Source organism: Carcharhinus amblyrhynchos, chromosome 7 (assembly GCF_965287045.1).
Source record: "Carcharhinus amblyrhynchos chromosome 7, sCarAmb.v2.hapA, whole genome shotgun sequence".
Classification (NCBI taxonomy): domain Eukaryota; kingdom Metazoa; phylum Chordata; class Chondrichthyes; order Carcharhiniformes; family Carcharhinidae; genus Carcharhinus; species Carcharhinus amblyrhynchos.
In genome coordinates this window covers 104,075,000-104,096,099 of record NC_137330.1, presented here as the reverse complement: position 1 = coordinate 104,096,099, position 21,100 = coordinate 104,075,000, and the positions used below count along the sequence as shown (strand labels likewise).

At 42.3% G+C, this 21,100-nt stretch overlaps 1 protein-coding gene across 3 annotated transcripts in view; it reads left to right on the top strand.

Moving 5' to 3' along the window:
* The window catches only part of ppil6 (peptidylprolyl isomerase (cyclophilin)-like 6), a 42,929-nt gene extending 22,244 nt beyond the window's left edge, over nucleotides 1-20,685 (top strand). For all 3 annotated transcript variants that reach the window (XM_080192883.1, XM_080192884.1, XM_080192886.1), the window contains exons 2-8: nucleotides 2,978-3,073; nucleotides 8,771-8,959; nucleotides 10,575-10,637; nucleotides 13,440-13,587; nucleotides 15,579-15,635; nucleotides 18,104-18,239; nucleotides 20,492-20,685. In XM_080192883.1, coding sequence (XP_080049009.1) covers nucleotides 2,978-3,073; nucleotides 8,771-8,959; nucleotides 10,575-10,637; nucleotides 13,440-13,587; nucleotides 15,579-15,635; nucleotides 18,104-18,239; nucleotides 20,492-20,603 — 801 coding nt within the window. In that variant the 3' untranslated portion in view covers nucleotides 20,604-20,685. The remainder of the gene's footprint in view (nucleotides 1-2,977; nucleotides 3,074-8,770; nucleotides 8,960-10,574; nucleotides 10,638-13,439; nucleotides 13,588-15,578; nucleotides 15,636-18,103; nucleotides 18,240-20,491) is intronic.
* The last annotated feature ends 415 nt before the right edge of the window (nucleotides 20,686-21,100 follow it).

Below are 21,100 nucleotides of genomic sequence, written 5' to 3'. Positions count from 1 at the left end.
TGAGGAATTGAGTATGAGTTAGAAGACAAAGGAGGCATAATGGATATATACTCAAGCTGGCAAGATGTGAATAGTGGTTTCCCTAAGGGGCCTTCCCTACTGAGGCCTTAGTTTTTTATCATATTTCTAAATCATAGAACCAGAGAATGGTTACATCTCGAAAAGGCCATTTGGCCCTTCATAATAGTGCTGGCTCTTTTCAAGAGCAACTCACCTAATCCCACTCCCCTTCCTTTAACCCCAATCCTTTACTTTTTTCTTCTCTTCAGGTAATTATCCAATTGTTTTCTGAAAGACAAGATTGAATTGACCTGTGCCACATTTTTAGGCACTCAATTCAGATGTGAATAACTAGCTGCATAAAAACTGTTCCACATGTGACTTAGACAAAGGAATAATGATTCATGTAATCAAATTTGCTGAGCTAGGTGGCAAAGTCATTAGTGTAGCTGGGAGTGGAAAGCTGCAAAGGGATATTGATGGACAAAATTGGCGAGTGGAGTTGAATTAAGGGTTACGGTGAGTGGGCAGATAAGTGGAGCTGCATCCATGAAAAGATCAGCCATGGTCTTACTGGCAGGCTCGAGGGGTCAGATGGCCTATTCCTGCTCCTAGCTCTTATACTTTAACATGGAGAAATATGAGGTCATAGAATTTGGACCTAGAATGGATAGATTAGAGTATTTTCTAAATGGTGTGAATCTAGGAGCTGTGGAAAAACAGATTTAAGAGTCTGTGTGTATAAAATTCTATAAGTTAGTGGATAGGTACACAAAATAACTAGAAAGGCTAATGAAATATTAATCTCTATCTCAGTGGCAAATTACAAAGGTTTAGAAGTTATTTTCTTTCTATAAAGCTCCGGTCAGATCCCAAATTGTGTATCACATTCAATTCTGGGCATCACACCTCAGGAGATATTGAGCTTGGAGGGGGTACAGCATAGGTTCACCAGAATGATACTGAACTAAAGGAGTTAGATTATGAGAATAAGTCGCACAGCTTGTAATTCCATAGAGCATAAAAATACTTAATTTCACCATTCATATTTTCAGAAATAAACCTATTAGTTTGGGGGATATGGGAAGTTTTAAATGTAAGATTAATGAAGATACCTGGTGAGAAACTGGTAAACAAACCTAAAGTAATTGCACTTTAAAGGGTAGCCTACCCTTGATGAGGTCAGGGTTTCTCACAGAAATGAGCAGTTAGAGTTGAGGCTCAAACACAGCTTTGAGATAAACAGAGGCAGAATCTGCCAGGAGCAGTAGACCTGTGGCAGAGAGCTATCAGAGAAACACTGTGAATTTTGATTTGTAGTCGCTGAACAAGAAAACAGTGAAGCTCATACTTCAGCTGGGGTGTCCACAGTCATGAGGTACTTAAGGAGAGGGCTGGAGGATTGCCTAGCTAGATGTGTGAGGAAAGACCCCAAGAAACCTCATACCTTGGAGAGTAGCCAGAACATGGAGAAGAATCAAAGTGAATTCCTGAGAGCTATGGCACACCTTGGTTTGTTCTGAGGAGAAGTAAAGGAACCTTCAAGATCCAGTATGGTATATGGGCACTCTTGGAATAACAATAGAACAAGGAGGGTGCTGTTAAGGTTTTCAGATGTGAAGTATAGGTGTTTATGAAATACGGTGTTAATTGAGTACCACTTATTTTGTTTAAAACAGAAGTTATTGTTTAAAATCTGAAACGATAGAATTCCTACAGTGCAGAAGGAGGCCATTCATCCCATTGAGCCTGCACTGACTCTCTGACAGTATTTTACACCCCCGTCCCTTCCCTATCCCTGTAACCCCACTCATTTGTCATGGCTAATCTGCCTAATCTACACATCTTGGGACACTAAGGGGCAATTTAGCATGGCCAATCCACCCACCCGTACATCTTTGGACTGTGGGAGGCAACCGGAGCACCTGGAGGAAACCCACACAGACACAGGGAGAACATGCAAACTCTACATAGGCAGTCATCCAAGGCCAGAATTGAACCCAGGTCCCTGGAACTGTGAGGCAGCAGTGCTAACCTCTGTGCCACTATATGTGAAGTAATTATTTTAATTAATATCTGGGAATTCAAATATCTTTTTAAAAACTGTTAGTCTCTGACAAGATCACAAGGTTAAGAAGATGAAGATAGAGAAAAAAAACTATTTTTTCTAAAAAAGTGTACTTCGTTCATAAATTGATAAAAGCACAATACATGACTGTTCAAAGCTGACATTACATAAGGTGCAAACCAAATCAATTCCTTCCAATGCTTATATTTCTCATTTCACTTACAATTACAGGTTATATTTACAAGATACATTACCGGTCATACATACAACCCAAGGAGTTTTACAGTCTCCTGGTGTACTAAAGTGCCCTTTCCCCATTGCATCATTACAGTGGCTGCCCCAAGAGTTATTGCATCCCTCAGCATGTAGTATTGGATCTTGGAAGGTACCAGTGTGCAATACTCGATAATGGACAACTGGGAGACTTCTGGGGGAGGAGTCCATATAATAACTCCAGAAGTCAGCTGTAAAGGAAAAGTGCTTCAATGCACTAGTAAAGTTGCTAGCCGGTGGTGAACACAAACAGGTCCCAACCAGGAGAATACAATAATGGACCCGCACAGGGTTTTGCTTTATACAGGCTCGGTAACCGAGCATCACCTGGTGAGTTAATTACGCATCCCCAGGGAGCGCATATTCAATGGATCCTACAGGGAGGTCAATCAGTGATTTCCCCATGAAACCCCCAGGGTGTTCTCACAGTCCAGAATATTTTAAAATTGGAGCTAGGCAGAGTATAATGGCGATCTCAAGAAGCATATTTCACATAAAGAGGTTGTGCAAATCTAAAACTCTTCCCCCTAATGCTTTGCGCTTAGGTAAATTGAAACATAAAAACAGAATATCCCCCCTCCTCATTGTGGGAAGAAACACTGAAAAAAATGTTTAAATTTTCTCATTTTTATGCAGGTGCTGAAGCAGACATATCCTTCCCAACTGGCCGATATAGTAATACGCCCACTACTAGAATTTGCCTGGCATGCATACTTGGATGAGGCCAAGAAGGTATTTGTGTCTTTTTTGTCTCAGGGGCTTTGTAAACATTGTGGTTAGAAAAGAGGAAGTGAAATCTCCAAAAGGATCCAACCTGCCAATAAAAGGCAAAATGTTTATAAACATATATATGTGAGTATAGAACTAACTTAGCTCAGGGATCCATGGCCTAGTCTCCAGGCTCAGTCAGAGGATGGAGCAGAGCAGCAGTGAGTATAAAACCAACTTAGCTCAGCGATCCACAGCCTAGTCTCCAGGCACAGTCAGAGGATGAAGCAGAGCAGCACAGTGAGTATAAAACTAACTTTCCTCGGTGATTCCACTGTGAGGGTACATTCTAACTGAAAAAACCCGTGAAAAGTCTCGTCCCAGGAAAGCTGTAGCCTGATTAGCTGGTAGAAGATCTGTACCAAATTTGAAAAAGATCACTGCCAAACTATTTAATAAATGAATTAGCTAAGTAGAGATGGCTGGACAGGTGATGTGCTATAGCTGTATGATGTGGGAGTTGGCAGATCCCATTGCGAGTGACCACATCTGCAGCAAGTGTTGGTTGCTCAAAGCACTTTGACTCAGAGTTAATCAGCTGAAGTCTGAGCTTCAGACACTGTGGCACATCCGGACATTTTGTTTCAGAAAGCGCTCACACCCAGTAGGTTACATACTTCTAATTCGGTCAGTGGTCAGGGATAGCAGGGTGTGACTGCAAGTGATGCAGATAGAGGTATCCTGAATTCAGGAACTGAGGAACCTCAACTCTTGACCCTGTCCAACAGGTACAGGGTACTTGCTCCCTGTGTGGATGAGGAAGAGGGTTGTAGGGAGAATGAGCTAGCTGATCACTGCGCTGTGGTACAGGAGGACACTCAAGAGGGGGGAGCAAAAAGACAAGTGGTAGTTGTAGTGGACTCTATAATTAGGGGAATTAATAGCATCCTTTGTAAGCTGGATCGTGAGTCCTGCATGGTATGTTGCCTGCCTGGTGCCAGGATGAGGGATATCTCTGAGAGGCTTGAAAGTATTTTGGAGTGGAAAGGGGGAGGATCCAGTTGTTGTGGTCCATGGTGGGATAAACCACATAGGAAAGAGTAGGAAAGAGGACCTGTTTGGGGATTATCAGGCACTAGGAACTAAATTAAAGAACAGTTTCTCAAGGTTTATAATCCTGAGCCACATGCAAATTGGTATAGGGTTGAGAAACTTAGGGAAGTAACATGTAGTTACAGGAATGGTGCGGGAAAGAAGGGTTCCATTTCATGTGACATGGGATCAGTATTGGAACAGGAGGGACCTGTATCACTGTCTTCACCTGAACCGATCTGGGACCAGCAGATTAGCATGTGGAGAGAAGGTTTCAACTACATGGCTAATTATGAAAAAAGTTAAGAGAAAGGAGAATTCAGAAAGTGTTATAGGATTCAAAAAGAAGGTATAAAAACTAGCATAACAGCACTTTACCTAAATGCTCGTAGCATTCAAAACATTCAAGGTAAACGAGTTGATGGCACAAATCATCACGACTGGGTATGATTTAGTGGCCATTACAGAGACATGGTTGCAGGGTGGTCACGACTGGAAGTTAAATGTCCAGAGGTATCAGATTGTTTGGAAGGATAGATAGCAAGGTAAGGGAGATGGTGCAGCTCTGATCTGCAAGTGGTTAGCATTGCTGCCTCCCAGGTCCAAGGACCTGGGTTCGAATCCCAGCTTGGGTCACTATCTGTGTGGAGTTTGCACATTCTCCCCTTGGCTGTGTGGGTTTCCTCCCACAGTCCAAAGGTGTGCAGGTTAGGTTGATTGGCCATTCTAAATTGACCGTTATTGTCCTGGGATGTGTAGGTTAGAAGGAATAGTGGGGTAAATGTGTGGGGTTGTGAGGGTAGGGCCTAAGATGGAATTGTTGTTGATGCAGACTCAATGGGCAGGATGGCCTCCTGCACATAGAATCCTGCATTGGATTTGATGATCCTTTTTTAAGCCTGATGCCCAATTCAATGGGCTATCGGGATTGCTACCAGGGGCTAGTGGGCCTGGTAAATCCTGGTGAAGCTGTCATAGTGCAAGGCCTTAGAGAATGAAAGTGAAACAAGTAAAGAGATAAAAAATGTGTCTGATGGAGATGTGAACGACAGGATATCTGTCATCCAAATGCAAAGTGAAGGGAACAAGAGAGAAACAAAAGAAAATTAAAACAAAACTAGCAAAGAAACATGGAACAAAATGGGGGAGAGAGGTTAAGATCTAAAATTATTGAACTGAGTTTCAGTGGTTGGTTAAAAAATAAGGAGCTGTCCCTCAAGCTGGCCTTGGGTTTCATTTGAACACTGCGACAGAAAGATCAGAGAGGGAGCAAGGTGGAAAATTAAAAGGGTAGATGACTGGGGAGCTCAGGATCAGGCTTGAGGACTGAAAGAAGGTGAAAGTGTTCGTCCCATCTATTCTTGGTCTCCCCAGTGTAGAGGAGATGCCCACATTGTGAGTGGCGAATACAGCAGACTAGTTTGAAAGAAGTGGGGGAAAGTCATCATTTCATTTGGAAGGAATGCTCAGGCCTTGGATGGTGGGAAGGGAGGAGTTTAAAGGGCAGGCGTTGGCTCTTTTATGATTGCATGGAGATGTGCCATAGGAAGGGAAGTGGTGTTGGCAGTAACTGAGGGGTGGCCAAGGGTATTGCAGAGGGAACTGTTCCTTCAGAAAACTGGAAAGGGAAGATGTTTTTAGTGCTAGCATCATGCAAAAATGGCAGAGAATGATCTGTTGAATTCGGGGGCTAGTGAAGTGAAAAATGAAGACAGAAGGAGTTTTCTGTAGGCCCCCAAATAGTAATAGAGATGTGAAGGAGGAAATGGCAAAGCAGATTATGGATAGGTGTGGAGGTCACAGGGTAGTTATCATGGATGACTTTAACTTCCCAAATATTGATGGGAACCTTTATAGGTCAAATAGTTCAGATGGGACACTTTTTGTACAGTGTGTGCAGGAGGGTTTCCTGGCACAATATTTGGATAAACTGACAAGTGGTGGGGCCACATTGGACTTGGTACTGGGTAATTAACCGAACCAAGTGTTAGATTTGTTTGTGGGAGAGCACTTTGGATATAGTGACTACAATTTGGTGTCCTTCATTATTGCAATGGAGAGGGATAGGGTCACATGAGAGGGCAAGGTTTATAATTGGGGTAGAGATAATTACGATGCGATTAGGCAAGAATTAGGGAGCATAAGATGGGAACAGAAACTGTCAAGTATGGGCACAAATGAAAAGTGGAACTTGTTCAAGGAACAAATACTGCGTGTCCTTGATAGGTATGTCCCTTTCAGGCAGGGAGGAAATGGCCGAGTGAGGGAACCAGGGTTCGCAAAGGAGATTAAATGCCTTGTCAAGAGGAAAAAGGAAGTATATGTAAGGATGAAAAGACAACGTTCACTTGGGTCACTTGAGAGTTACAAGGTAGCCAGGAATGAGTTAAAATAAAGGGCTTAGGAGAGCTAGGAGAGGGCATGAAAAGTCCTTGGTGGTTTGGATAAAGGAAAACCCCAAGGTTTTTTACTCTTATGTGAGAAATAAAAGAATAACCAAGGCGAGTTTAGGGCCAGTCAAGGATAGTAGTGGGCGTGAGGTGTTGAATGAATACTTTTCTTAAGTTTCACTAAGGAGAGGGGCCATGTTTTTGAGGATGAGATTGTGATACAGGCTGATAGGATGGAGGAGGTTGATGTTCTGAGGGAAGATGTATTAGCAATTTTGAAAAACCTGAAGGTCGAGAAGTCCCCTGGACCAGATGAAGTATATCCTAGGATACTTTGGGGGGCAAGGGATGAGATTGCGGAGCCTTAATCCTTGATTTTTGGGTCCTCACTGCCCACGGGGATTGTATCAGAGGACTGGAGAGTGACAAATGTTGTCCTCTCTTCAAGAAAGGAAATAGGAATGACCCTGGTAATTATAAGCCAGTTAGTCTTACTTCGATGGTCGGTAAGTTAATGGAGAGGATTTATGACCATTTGGAAAGCTGCAGCTTAATCCAGGATAGTCAGCATGGTTTCATGAGGGGGAAGTCCTGCCTCACAAATTTGATTGAATTCTTTGAGGAGATAACTAAGTGTGTAGACGAAGGTAGAGCTGTTGATGTCATATACATGGATTTTAGTAAGGCATAAACCCATGACTCTTAAACTCAAATCCCCTGTTAATAAATGTTAACACACTATAAGCCTTCTTCACGTTTCTATCCACTTGAGCCTGATAAGGTTCCCCATGGTAGGCTCATGAAGAAAGTAAGGAGACGTGGGATAGAAGGAAATTTGGCTGATTGGATTTGGCTGTCTCATAGAAGACAGAGGGTCATGGTGGAGGGAAAAATTTCAAACTGGAGGCCAGTTACCAGCAGTGTACCACAGGGATCAGTGCTGGGTCCTTTGCTATTTGTGATTTTTATCAATGACTTAGAAGAGGGGGCTGAAGGGTGGGTTAGTAAATTTGCTGATGACACCAAGATTGGTGGAGTAGTGGATGAGGTGGAGGGCTCTTGCAGGTTGCAAAGAGACATTGATAGGAGGCAGAGCTGGGCCGAAAAGTGGCAGATGGAGTTTAACCCTGATAAGTGCGAGATGATTCATTTTGGTCGGACAACTTGAATGTAGATTACAGGGTCAACGGCAGGGTTCTGAGGAATGTGGAGGACCGGAGAGATCCTGGGGTTCATATCCACAGATCTCTGAAGATTGCCACTCAAGTGGATAGAGCCGTGAAGAAGGCTTATAGTGTGTTACATTTATTAACAGGGGATTTGAGTTCAGTTTGTGTTCAGTTCTGGTCACCTCACTATAAGAAGGATGTGGAAGCATTGGAGAGAGTGCAGAGGAGATTTACCAGGATGCTGCCTGGTTTGGAGGGTAAGTCTTATGAGGAAAAGTTGTGGGAGCTAGGGCTTTTCTCTTTAGAACGGAGGAGAATGAGAGGCGACTTAATAGAGGTTTATAGGAGGATGAGGGGGATAGATAGAGTTGACATGCAGAGACTATTTCCTCGGGTGGATGTAGCTGTTACTAGGGGGCATAACTTTAAGGTTCATGGTGGAAGATATAAGAAGGACGTCCAAGGTAGATTCTTCACTCAGAGAGTGGTTGGGGTGTGGAATGCACTGCCTGCTGTGATAGTGGAATCTGACACTTTAGGAACTTTCAAGCGGTTAGTGGATTGGCACATGGAGCACACCAGAATGATAGGGAGTGGGATAGCTCGATCTTGGGTTCGGACATAGCTCAGCGCAACATTGAGGGCTGAAGGGCCTGTACTGTGCTGTACTGTTCTATTTTCTATGTTCTAAAGGGAACCCTATCCTGATTATGGAAGGGCAGGAAAGGAGCGAGAGCAGAAGTGCATTAAATAGAATGGACTGATTCTTGTTGCTATCCAAGTAAGTGACCCCCTCAACAGTGGCACTGTGCAACAGGCTGAATGGTCTCCTTTTCTGCTATATGTGTCTGTGCTCTGCAGGGATAATAAATTACTTCATTCGAAAGACTTGATGCTCCAATGAAAAGAGAAATGTGTCTTAATGAAGTTACAAGTACGGACTGCATCATTGTGTATCTCTAAATGAATTAAAAATTTAACCAAAAATTGTTCATGAATATGGTGCCCCTTTAACAAAGTGTGCATAACGTCTGTAGAAGTTGAAGACAACAGCTATTCTGTTTCCACAGACATTTAAAGGAAATATGTGGGGCTTCTCCTCCAATGTCATGTGCTTTGTTAACGGCCAACTTCTTGGTGATGAGAAAGATTTCCTGAAATGGGCGGAGGATGAGTTTGACTATACGGATTTCAGACCTAAAGCACTGTACGAAGCAATAGCCGAAGATTTTTATTTTGAGTATCTGAAGGGCGTTAAGGTAAGTGTCAGTATTTCCTTACAATGTCAAGTAAACTTCCCACTCACTCATATTCATGGTAACGTTACCCTCACCCACACATTGAACTGGCTGCAGTCAAAATTGATGCCGACAAAATTTTTCACAGAATCCCTACAGTGCAGAAGGAGGCCATTCAGCCTATCGTGTCTGCACTGACCACAGTCTCACCTAGGCCCTATCCCAATAACCCCGTGCATTTACCTTTGCTAGTCCCCCTAAAACTAAGGAGCATCTCATCCACAGCTCAAACCTGAAAGGGTCGCTCCTTCAGAGAGGGTCTCAGAAACATGCTGGAGCTGCAAGGTTCCACTGATCATCCTGTGGCAACCTCACAAATGTTAAAAATATCCAGACTGTCAAAATAAATTCCAAAAAAAGGTGCAGGTCTACAGTTTGAACAATTGCATTAGTGTTGGTGTTATTAGGGATGGGCAATAAATGCTAGGCCCAAATGTATTGCACTCACCATTGTGCTAACTAGAATCATAGAATACTAAGTGCAGAAGGAAGCCATTTGGCCCATTGAGTCTGCCACAATCACACCAACCATAATCCCACCCAGGCCCTATCCCCAAAATCCCTTGCACTTATTCTAGCTAGTTCCTGACACTAAGGGGCAATTTAGTGTAGCCAATCCAGGTTTGGACATCTTTGAACTGTGGGAGGAAACCAGAACACCTGGAGGAAACCCGCACAGACACGGGGAGAACATGCAAACTCCACACAGACAGTGACCCAAGCTGGGAATCAAACCCATGTCCCTGGCGCTGTGAGGCAGCGGTGCTAACCACTGTGTCACCGTACCGTGGGTACAATTTTGTCTTTTAAAAAGCATTTAGACAGTTACATGGGTAATATAGTATCGAGGGATATGAGCCAAATGTGGGTAATTGGGGCTTGCTTAGTGGTTTAAAAAAAGAGGAGCATGGACAAGTTGGGCCGAAGTGCCTGTTTCCACGCTCTTAACATCTATGATTCCAAAACTAAGATCATATATCTCAGCCTTGGCCAGCCACCTTCCTGTCTCCATGACTGGGTCATCAACATCTGAAAGGAGAAGATAGCCCTTTGTACCAGGATTATTAGTCACATCCAAGTCAGAAGTTGTCCCCACCTCTCTTTATCCTTTTTTTTTACAAGAGTTCTAGGATTTGAATTTTTAGTTCTGGGTATTCCAAATCCTGTGTCTTTGAAGTTTATTTTTGGTCAAAAACCAATTGCCTGTACATCAGTCGTCTATCCTTTCCCTCAGAGCTGTGTAATCTATCAAACGATAAACTTTCCACAGTTCTATCTATGGTGTGTTATACTGAATCCTACTGTTGAGCATGCTGTTAAAATCACTTCAAGGAAATAGCTTTCCTATTCCAGTTTACAACACAATTTGAAAACTAAGTTGTGCTGATCTGGCAGCAATCACTTTGACGCGTTATTTTAGATTAACCTTCCATGTTGTTGATGGTTGGTTCCTTCGAGAACACATTATGTTTTCTAGCAGGCCATCTGGCTCCTTGCCAGATTCTTTGTTACCTTCTTCAATAAAGGATCATTGGACCAGTTTGATGTTTTGACAGGTTGTCTTTGTTTTCTGCAGCACACCTTTATTTTCATGGACATTTCCATTGGTGAGAAACCTATTGGGAGGTTATTGTTTGAGGTAAGGAGAATAGTGAAAGGTTTCTATAATTATAGAAAGCAGGAGTAAGCCATTCAGCCCCTCGAACCTGCTCTGCCATTCCACATAATCATATCTCAATGCTACATTCTTATGTCTCTGCCTACCCTTGATGCCTCGAGAGTCCAGAAATCTATTTACTTCCTTCTTAAATATATTCTGTGGCTTGGCCACCGCAGCCTTCTGTGGTGGAGAATTCCACAGGTTCACCGCCCTGTGAGTGAAGAGGAAGCTCCTCATCTCAGTCCTAAATGGCCCAATATCCTGAGACTGTAATCCCCCCGCAACCACCCCCTCCCCACATCTTTTACCACAAAGACAAAGGAAACATCATGTGGAACAAAGGATTCTTGGCATGTTTGTCCACAGGTCCCTAAAGCGGAAGGGCATGTTAATTGAGTGGTGAAAAAGGCAAATGTGATACTTGCCTTTCTCAATCAAGGCTTAGATTACAAAAGTAGGGAGGTCATATTGGAGTTGTATAGAACTTTGGTGAGGCCACAGCTGGAGTACTGTGTGCATTTCTGGTCGTCACATTATTGGAAGGATGTGATTGCACTGGAGGGAGTGCAGAGGAGATTCACTAGGATGCTGCCTGGGATGGAACATTTAAGTTATGAAGAGAGATTGGATAGTCTCGGGTTGTTTTCGTTGGAGTAGAGAAGACTGAGGGGGCCTGATCGAGGTACACAAAATTATGAGGGGCATGGACAGAGTGGATAAGGAACAGCTGTTCCCCTTAGTTGAAGGGTCAATCGTGAGGTGACTCCGGTCCAAGGTGAGTGGCTGGAGGTGTAGGGGGCATGTGAGGAAATACGTTATTACCCAGACAGTGGTTACGATCTAGGTGCTGTCTAGGATGGTCGTAGACATGGGGTTGTCTCACATCCTTTAAAAAAGTGCTTGGATGAGTGCTTGGCACACCATAATATTCAAGGCTATGGGCCAAGAGCTGGTAGATGTGCTTAGGTAGATAGGTCAAGTGTTTCCCATGTGCCGTTTCAGACTTGGTGTGCCAAAGGATCGCTTCTGCTCTGTGATTCTAAGATCCCTTCTCATTCTTCTCAATTCCAATGAATACAGGCCTAATCGACCCAATTTCTCCTTATACAAAAATCCTACCATCCCAGGAATCAGTCAGGTGAACCTCCTTCAATGGGAAGTATATCCTTCCTTAGGTAAGGAGAGCAGAACTGCATGTAGTACTCCAAGTGAGGCCTCAGCCAGACCCTGTGCAGCTGCAATAAGACTTCCTTGCTCCTTGCACTCAAATCCTGTTTCCATCCTTCCCCCAATCTAATTTCTCCTTCATTTCCCCCATATGAGGTCATATATCTCAGTCTTGGCCAGCTACCTTCCTGTCTCCATGACTGGGTCATCAACATCTGAAAGGAGAAGATAGCCCTTTGTACCAGGATTACTAGTCACATCCAAGTCAGAAGTTGTCCCCACCTCTCTTTATCCTTTTTTTTAACAAGAGTTCTAGGATTTGAATTTTTAGTTCTGGGTACTCCAAATCCTGTGTCTTTGAAGTTTCGTTTTGGTCCTCATTGATTTTGTAAACATAGTCTTACAGGAAATGAAGGCACCAATATCCCAAACAAATATCCAGTCTTCATATGTGAGATTGTGTAGAGTGTTGGAAGGCTGCTCAACCTGGAACCACTGCCATTAAGTCTGACCCTACCCTCATCCAAGTTGCATGTATATGGACATACATTTTCAGTAAGGCTCACGATTATATAGGGAACCGTGGCTGCTTTTAGTTCCTTGTACTAAGACAGAAATGCTAGGCCCAAATGTATTGCACTCAACATTGTGATTTATTATTGTTACATGTATTAGTCTCCTGTGAAAAGTATTTCTTGCGTGCTACACAAAGCATACCGTTCATAGAGAAGGAAATGAGAGGGTGCAGAATGTAATGTTACAGTCATAGCTAGAGTGTAGAGAAAGGTCAACTTAATGTGAGGTAGTTCCATTCAAAAAATTGCGCTAACTCAGATCATAGAAGCATAGCAACTAGAAGCAGGAATAGGCTATTCGGCCCTTCGAGCCTGCTCCACCATTCATTTTGATCATGGCTGATCGTCACATTCAAATATATACGGCTGTGGTTCAACGGTAGTGCTCTCACCTCTAAGTCAGGGATTCAAGTTCTATTCCTGAAGTTTCAGCAAATTCCAATACTTGCACATGAGTGCAGTACCGAGGGAGCACTGCACTGTCAGAAGTTCCATCATTCAAATGAGAACTAATCAGATGAGGGTCATTTATTCAGTCATTATCACAATGCTGGTTGTAGGGTTTTAGACAAATTAGCTGCTGCATTTCCTACATTGCAACAGTTTTAAATTTATTTATTAATGTCACAAGTAGGCTTGCATTAACAATGCAATGAAGTTACTGTGAAAATCCCCTAGTCACCACATTCCAACACCTGTTCGGGTACACTGAGGAAGAATTTAGCATGGCCAATGCACCTAACCAGCACGTCTTTGCACTGTGAGAGGAAACCCATGCAGATACAGGGAGAATGTGCAGACTCTGCACAGACAGTGACCCAAGCCAGGAATCGAACCTGGGTCCCTGTGAGGCAGCAGTGCTAACCACTGTGCCACCGTGCCAACAGTGACTACACCTCGAAAATGCTTCAATGGCTGTTAAGTGCTTCAGGACATCTTGAGGTATTGTTTCTCTCTCAGAGAGAGGGAGGCTTACTTATCATTGGAATGATAAATTCAGCCTACAAAATACTGACATTAATCAATAATACACTGAAAGCTTTTTACAGATGTTTGTCCAAAGACTTGCAAGAATTTTGAGGCACTGTGCACAGGAGAGGAAAGCTTCTCACCTTCAGACATAAGGCTGTTTTATAAAGGAAGCATGTTTCACAGACTGGTGAGGAACACATGGATCCAAGGAGGAGGTGAGACTGAAAGCTAATTTAATAACAAGATTTTTTTTATTCATTCGTGGAATATGGGCCTCGCTGGCTGGCTGGCATTAATTGCCCAGGCCTCGTTGCCATTGTTTAGAGGGCAGTTGAAAGTCAACCATATTACTATGGATCGGGAGTCACGTGTAGGCCAGAGTGGGTAAGGAGGGCAGATTTCCTTTAGAAAAAGGATGTTAGTGAACTAGATGGGTTTTTCCAACAATCGACAATGGTCATCAGTAGATTCTTATTTCGAGATTTTTTTAATGGAATTCAAATTCTACCATCTGCCATGACAGGATTCAAACTCGGGTCCCCAGAACATTAGCTGAGTTTCTGGATTAATAATCTATTAATATTGATAATAATATTTTATAGTATATTATCGTATAATAATTAATATTAATAATTTATAATAATACCATTATTATTTTAAAATTATGGTAGGTTTTTGCATAAGGTTAAATCTGACGGGATTCATAGTGAGGTAGCCAATTTCATACAAAATTGGCTTGACAACAGAAGACAGAGGGTGATTGTAGAGGGTTGCTTTTTCAAACTGGAGGCTTGTGACCAGCGGTATGCCTCAGGGATCAGTGCAGTGTCCACTGTTATTTGTCATTTATATTAATGATTTGGATGAGAATTTAGTAGGCATAGTTAGTAAGATTGATCAATTGATGTCATGAGGAGTATACATATAACAGAGAAGGAGGTGCTGGAAGTCTTAAAGCGCATCAAGGTAGATAAATCCCCAGGACATGATGAAATGTATCCCAGGACACTGTGGGAGGTGAGGGAGGAAATTGTGGGTCCGCTAGCCGAGATATTTGAATCATCAATAGTCACAGGTGAAGTGCCTAAAGATTGGAGGGTGGCAAATGTTGTTCCTTTGTTTAAAAAGGGCTGCAAGGAAAAGCCTGAGAACGACAGGCTGGTGACCCTCACATCTGTAGTGAGGAAGTTGTTGGAAGATGTTTTGAGTGAAGAAGGTTATCTAGGATTGCAACAGGATCTTGATCAATTGGGCCAGTGGGCTGATGGGTGGCAGATGGAGGTTTATTTAGATAACTGCAAGTGATGCATTTTGGTAGATTGAACTAGGACAAACTCAGGTAATGGCAGGGTGTTGAGGAGAGTTATAGAACAAAGAGATCTAGGGGTGTGTGTTCATAGCTCCTTGAAAGTGGAGTCACAGGTAGACAGAGTGGTTTGATTTCATTGGTCAGAACATTGAATACAGGAGTTGGGACACCTTGTTGAAGTTTTTTAAGACATTGATAAGGCCACACTTGGAATACTGTATACAGTTCTGGTCACCCTATTATAAAAAGGATATTATTAAACTAGAAAAAATACAGAAAAGATTTACAAGGATGCTACCGGGACTTGATGGTTTGAGTTATAAGGAGAGGCTGGATAGACTGGGACTTCTTTCTCTGGAGCGTAGAAGGTTGAGGGGTGATCTTATAAATGTCTATGAAATACTGAGGGGCATAGATCAGCTAGATAGTCAATTTCTTTGCCCAAAAGTAGGGGAGTCTAAAACAAGACAGCATAGATTTAAGGTGAGAGGGAAGAGATACAAAAGTGTGCAGAGGGGCAATTTTTTCACACAGAGGGTGGTGAGTGTCTGGAACAAGCTGCCAAAGATAATAGTAGAGGCGGGTACAATTTTGTCTTTTAAACAGCATTTAGACCGTTACATGGGTACAATGGGAATAGAGGGATATGGACTAATCACGGGCATTTGGGGCTAGCTTAGTGGTAAAAACTGGGCAGCATGTACAAGTTGGATCGAAGGGTCTGTTTCCATGCAATAAACCTCTATGACTCTATGACTTAATAGGCTTGAGTAAAATTAATTCCAGGACTACACAAATTCAAAAGCAACTAATCACTTTGGGGATAAAATTGGTAAAACCTTGTCTAATTTATAAATGACGATTTTCATTCTGGTATTTTTGTTCCTAAAACTATAGATATTATTAAAGGTAGAGGAGATGGTGGCACATCAATTTATGGAGAAACATTTGAAGGTAAAAAAAATCCCAAGTTTTATCACAGAAAACTATAACAGAGCATGATGGAAAGGATTGTGTAATTATGTACATTCCTGATCTTGCTAATGAGGATGTGCCTTGTTGGTGTTTGAAACAGTAAGAAGTCTGACAACACCAGGTTTAAGTCCAACACGGAATCTGTAACTGAGGATGTTTGGAGTCTGGCTGCTTGGTGATAGATAGCACGTCCCTCAGAAAGTGAAATCCAACTTGTGAATATTCCCTGTGTCCTCGAGCTAAGAAAATGGTTGGGAACCTCACCTGCCCATCATTCCTCACGCAACCCCGCCGCCATTCCAACCCAAACCTCCCAGATTTGCTTGTCAACCCAATATTTGGAACTAGCTTCCCAGTGCCCACTTGCCATGGTTTCTCGAGCGGTGGTTAAAGCCCTGACATTTAACAGAGTGATAGTCACTCAGGATTGCAAGTAATCATTAGGTGTCGGCCCAGAGCTCAGATCTTCCGGTTTCCAGTTGGACACACAATGGAGAATGCATAGGGGGACTCCTTGGAAATTCTCACATGCAAACTACATGGGAATTGCGCAGGAAGTTTCAACTGGGATGGCACTGTGACACAGTGGTTAGCACTGCTGCTTCACAGCGCCAGGGACTGGGTTCGATTCCCGGCTTGGGTTACTGTCTGTGTGGAGCCTGCACATTCTCCACATGTTTGCATGGGTTTCCTCTGGGTGCTTCGGTTTCCTCCCCCATTCTGAAAGACGTTCCGGTGAGATGTATTGACAGGAACAGGTGCCAGACCGTGGCGACCAGGGGAATTTCACAGTAACTTCATTGCAGTGTTAATATAAGCCTTACTTGTAACTAGTAAATAAGCATAACTTTTTTACTGTATTTTGCTTCCATTGGGCAATTATCCTGCATCTAGAACCCTCTCAGACTCTGATTTAAATTGGAATGTTTGGATGGTTTTGACTCACTTAATTGATTAGTAAGTTACCCAGGAAAGGTTAGAAGGGTTAAAACCAATTCTAACCCCTGGTTGACCTCCCATCCTCACCCTCCTGACCCCCCCCCAACTACCTCCCCCAAAACTCCCAACCCTCACTATCCCCCAACTTCATCTACTACCCCAACTTTCTGACCCCTGCAACCTATTCTAGCCCTTCAGCCATGTATCTTATACATCTACCTTGTCAAAGTGGCTTTAGGATATTTAAACATACATGTGTTAAGGCCACATTTGGAATATTGTGTACAGTTCTGGTTATCCTATTATAGAAAAGATTTTATTAAACTAGAAAGAATGCAGAAAAGATTTACTAGGATGCTACCGGGACTTGATGGTTTGAGTTATAAAGAGAGTCTGGATAAACTGGGACCTTTCTCTCTGGAGCGTAGAAGGCTGCGGGAGGATCTTAAAGAGATCTAAAAAATAATGAGGGGCATAGATCAGCTAGATAGTCAATATCTTTTCCCAAAGGTAGGGGAGTCTAAAACTAGAGGACATAGGTTTAAGATGAGAGGGGAGAGATACAAAAGTGTCCAGAGGGGCAATTTTTTTCATGCAGAGGCTGGCGAGTGTCTGGACCGAGCTGCCAGAGGTAGTAGTAGAGGCGGGTACAGTTTTGTCTCTTAAAAAGCATTTAGACAATTACATGAGTAAGATGGGTATAGAGGGATATGGGCCAGATGCAGGCAGTTGGGATTAGTTTAGGGGGTTAAAAAAAAAGGGCAGCACAGACAAGTTGGGCCAAAGGGCCTGTTTCCAAGCTGTAAACCTCTATGACCCTATGACTCTATGTACCAGAGTACAGCAGCCTGAGCTGTAAAGAGCTTTTCCCCAACGCTCATTCACCAGAAAGGAAGGACTCTGTAATAAAATATTCCCTCATGAATCCAATTTGGTGGTTCAACAAGAAATAGGGAATATATTTGTTTCACCAAATAAATTAATTAGAAACAATATACTTTTTCTCCAACCAGACCATGGGAGCTTTTCAGGGTGTTACTTCAGTACAGCAATTTAGATTAATGTTCAGTAAATATAATGTCAATCTTGTGGGAAGGCATTGTTACAGAAAATACAGTGACATCCACTGTGCACAAATTCAATATGATGAATCCTAGTAAAGGTCAGCAGTCAGTATTACCAAATTGTTATGGTGATCAATAGGTGGGCATGACTGGCAGGCAATAATCCAATGAAATAGTTCAGATGGCATCGTAAGTTATTTCCATGATAATGATTTGAGTGCAGTTTAATTCTGTGAATGATTTATCTTAAGGTTTTAAATATGCATTGAATGAAATGGTCCATGAAATAAATAATGGTGGGATGAAATGTTCAGATCCAAATTAAAATATAGCGAGGGGACTCGGATAGGCTCTCACAGTTTAATCTAAGAATACTTGCTATCACTAGATAACGTTTATATTTACAATGGTTACTACTGCATAGGATGTGTTTTCTATTGTTAGATGAGAACTTTGCAATCTCCCACTGCAAGAGGGGAGTTCTTGGAATGGCTAACAGGGGACGGCATACTAACGGAAGCCAGTTCTACATCACGTTACAGCCATGTCAGTGGATGGATACCAATTTTGTAGCTTTTGGGTTGGTACTTAAAGCTTTCTCCTTATTTTTGTCTGAATATTGTTAAACATACTGGGAGAGAAATCTGGTGATCAGATTGAAGAACCCAGCACATGTATCAAACCCCTGAGCCTGTCCATTCCCTGGGAAATGGAGTTAAATCTGTGTTGCTTCACATTATGCAAATGAATTTACATACAATCATATGAATTAGGAGCAAGAGTAGGCCATTTGGCTCCTTGAGCCTGCTTAGTAAAATCATGGTGGATCTGATTGCAGCCTGAGCTGCACACTCCTGATTATCCCAATACCTTTTGTTTTCTTTGCTAATCAGGAATCTATCAACCTCTGCCTTAAAAATAATCCAGCAACCCTGCCTTTGACACTCTCTAGGGAAGAGAGTGCCACAGACTCATGACTCTGAGAGAAACACAATACTCCTCATCTCTGTCGAATGGGAGACCCCTTATTTTTAAACTGTGTCTCCTCGTTCTGGCCTGTCACAACAAGGAGAAACATCCTGTCAGCATTCACTCACAACCTCCTCAGGATCTTTTTTCTTCAATAAGATCACCTCTCATTCCTCTAAACTCCAATGGATACAGGGCCAGTAAATTCAGCAGCTATACATTTGGTCCCTTCATTCAAATCATTAATATGGATTACAAATATTACAAACGTTGATCTCTGTGGCACTCCACTCACTACATCTTACTGACCTGAAAATGACCCATTTATACCCACTCTCTGCTTGCAGTTAGCTGTTTCTTTATCCATGCTAGTAAGTTACTTCTTATTGCATGCAGCTTGTTGGATGTCTTCTAGAAATCTAAGTAGACAACATCTACTGGTTCGCCTTTATCCAAGTTGCTAGTCACTTCCTCAAAGAACTCTAATAAATTAACCAATCTTGATTTCTCTTTCGAAAAACCCATGTACCCCCTGCCTGATTGCATTTCTCTAAGTGCTTGCTATAACCTCTTTTTCTTGTACGGGTGAGGACAGTATTTATTGCCCAACCCTTCCAGTAGACCCTGGAATGAAGTCCTTCAGGACCTGTGAACTTGTCATTTTTAACTGTAATGATTTTCCCAGTATCCTTTGCCTGGTGATTGTAATTGTTTTAAGTTCCTCCCTCCCTTTGACCGCTTGATTCATAGTTACTTCTGGGATGCTTTTGTATCCTCTACAGTGAAGACAGATGAAAAATTTCTATTTAATTCATCCACTATTTCCTTTCTTTTTAAAAATTTTACCATGGAATCTGCACGTTCTCCCCATGTCTGCATGGGTTTCCTCCTGGTGTTCCGGATTTCTCCCACAGTCCAAAGATGTGCTGGTTAGGTGCATTGGTGCTAAATTCTCCCTCAGTGTACCCAAACAGGCACCTGAGTGTGGTGACTAGAGGATTTTCACAGTAACTTTATTGCAGTGTTAATGTAAACCTACTTGTGACAAATAAATAAACGTTAATTTAGTTTAACAATCTCATTTTTTCAAGGACAACACTCACTTTAACTATGCTTTTCCTTCTAAAATACCTGTAGAAACTCTGATTATCTGTTTTATATTTCTAGCTGCCTTTTTTTTGTGCTCTAATTTCTCCCTCCTTATTAATCTTTTAGTCATTCTCTGCTATTTTTTATATTCTGTCCAATTTTCTAACCTGCCATTAATTTTTACAGTATTGTGTAATACTTTTTTTCCAATTTTAGCTTCCTTAATTAGTTACAATTGCTGCATCCTTTTCTTAGAGCTTTTCTTTCTCAATGCAATATACCTTTGCTGAGTGTTATGAAATATCTCCTTAAATGCCTGCACTTATCTCCACAGACCTATCCCTTAAGCTAATTTACCCAGATCACTCTTGCCAGATCAGGGAGGTCTTCTGTACAGCGTTGACAGCCTTTTCCCAAACTACATCCTCTTTTGCTAAAAAGAATAAGGGCAGCAAATACATGGGAACTCCACCAAGTGCAAGTTTCCCCCAAGTCACACAGTCCTGACTAAGAACTGTATCACTGTTCCTTCACTGTGCCTGGGTCACAGTCCCTAGGACATTCTCTAACAGCACTGTGGGTGTACCCACACTCCATGGACATCAATGATTCAAGAAAGCAGTTTATCAACACCTTCTCAAGGCATTTATGGATGGATAATAGGCAATGCTCACACCCCACAAACAGCATTTAAAAAAGGTACCCATCCATCCAGTTTCCTTTTCTTCAGAATTAAATCTCTCCTGACCAGGCTTTTTATCTTTCTTTCACCAGACACGTGGTAGCAGGCACAGAGGTTCTTGAAGAATTGGAACAGGTTCCCACATTTAATGAGAGACCGACAGTAGAATGTAAAATTGAAGACTGCGGCATATATTTCCCCTGAGCGTCACTGCACTTTCTGCTTGGTGAAAATAACATTCTAGTTTCCTGCACAATATTTATTATTCTCACAATAAAATGTTGTCTTGCAGCACACAAACAATCCGAGTCTCCAATACTCCATACTTCTAGACTTTAGTTGAGTTGATAAATCAGATATTAATGACAGTGGAAACTTCCAATGTTAATAAAGGGGGGTTTGTGGACCCTCATTCACAAACTGTGTCAATAGAAAGCAATTAATTGTCCCAAGTCTAGACTGCAATTTAGTGTTGTTGATATTCACAGACTAATTCTTGTAGTCTGACAGTCTTCTTTCCGTTAGTTTAATGAGCATGAACTCAGGTCTGTTTTAAATTTCCACCCGCACACCAAGATTCCTGTCGATTGACAATGCTGCCTCACAGCGCCAGGGATCCGAGTTCGATTCCCGGCTGGGTCACTGTCTGTGTGGAGTCTGTATGTTCTCCCCGTGTCTGCTTGTATTTCCTCCGGGTGCTC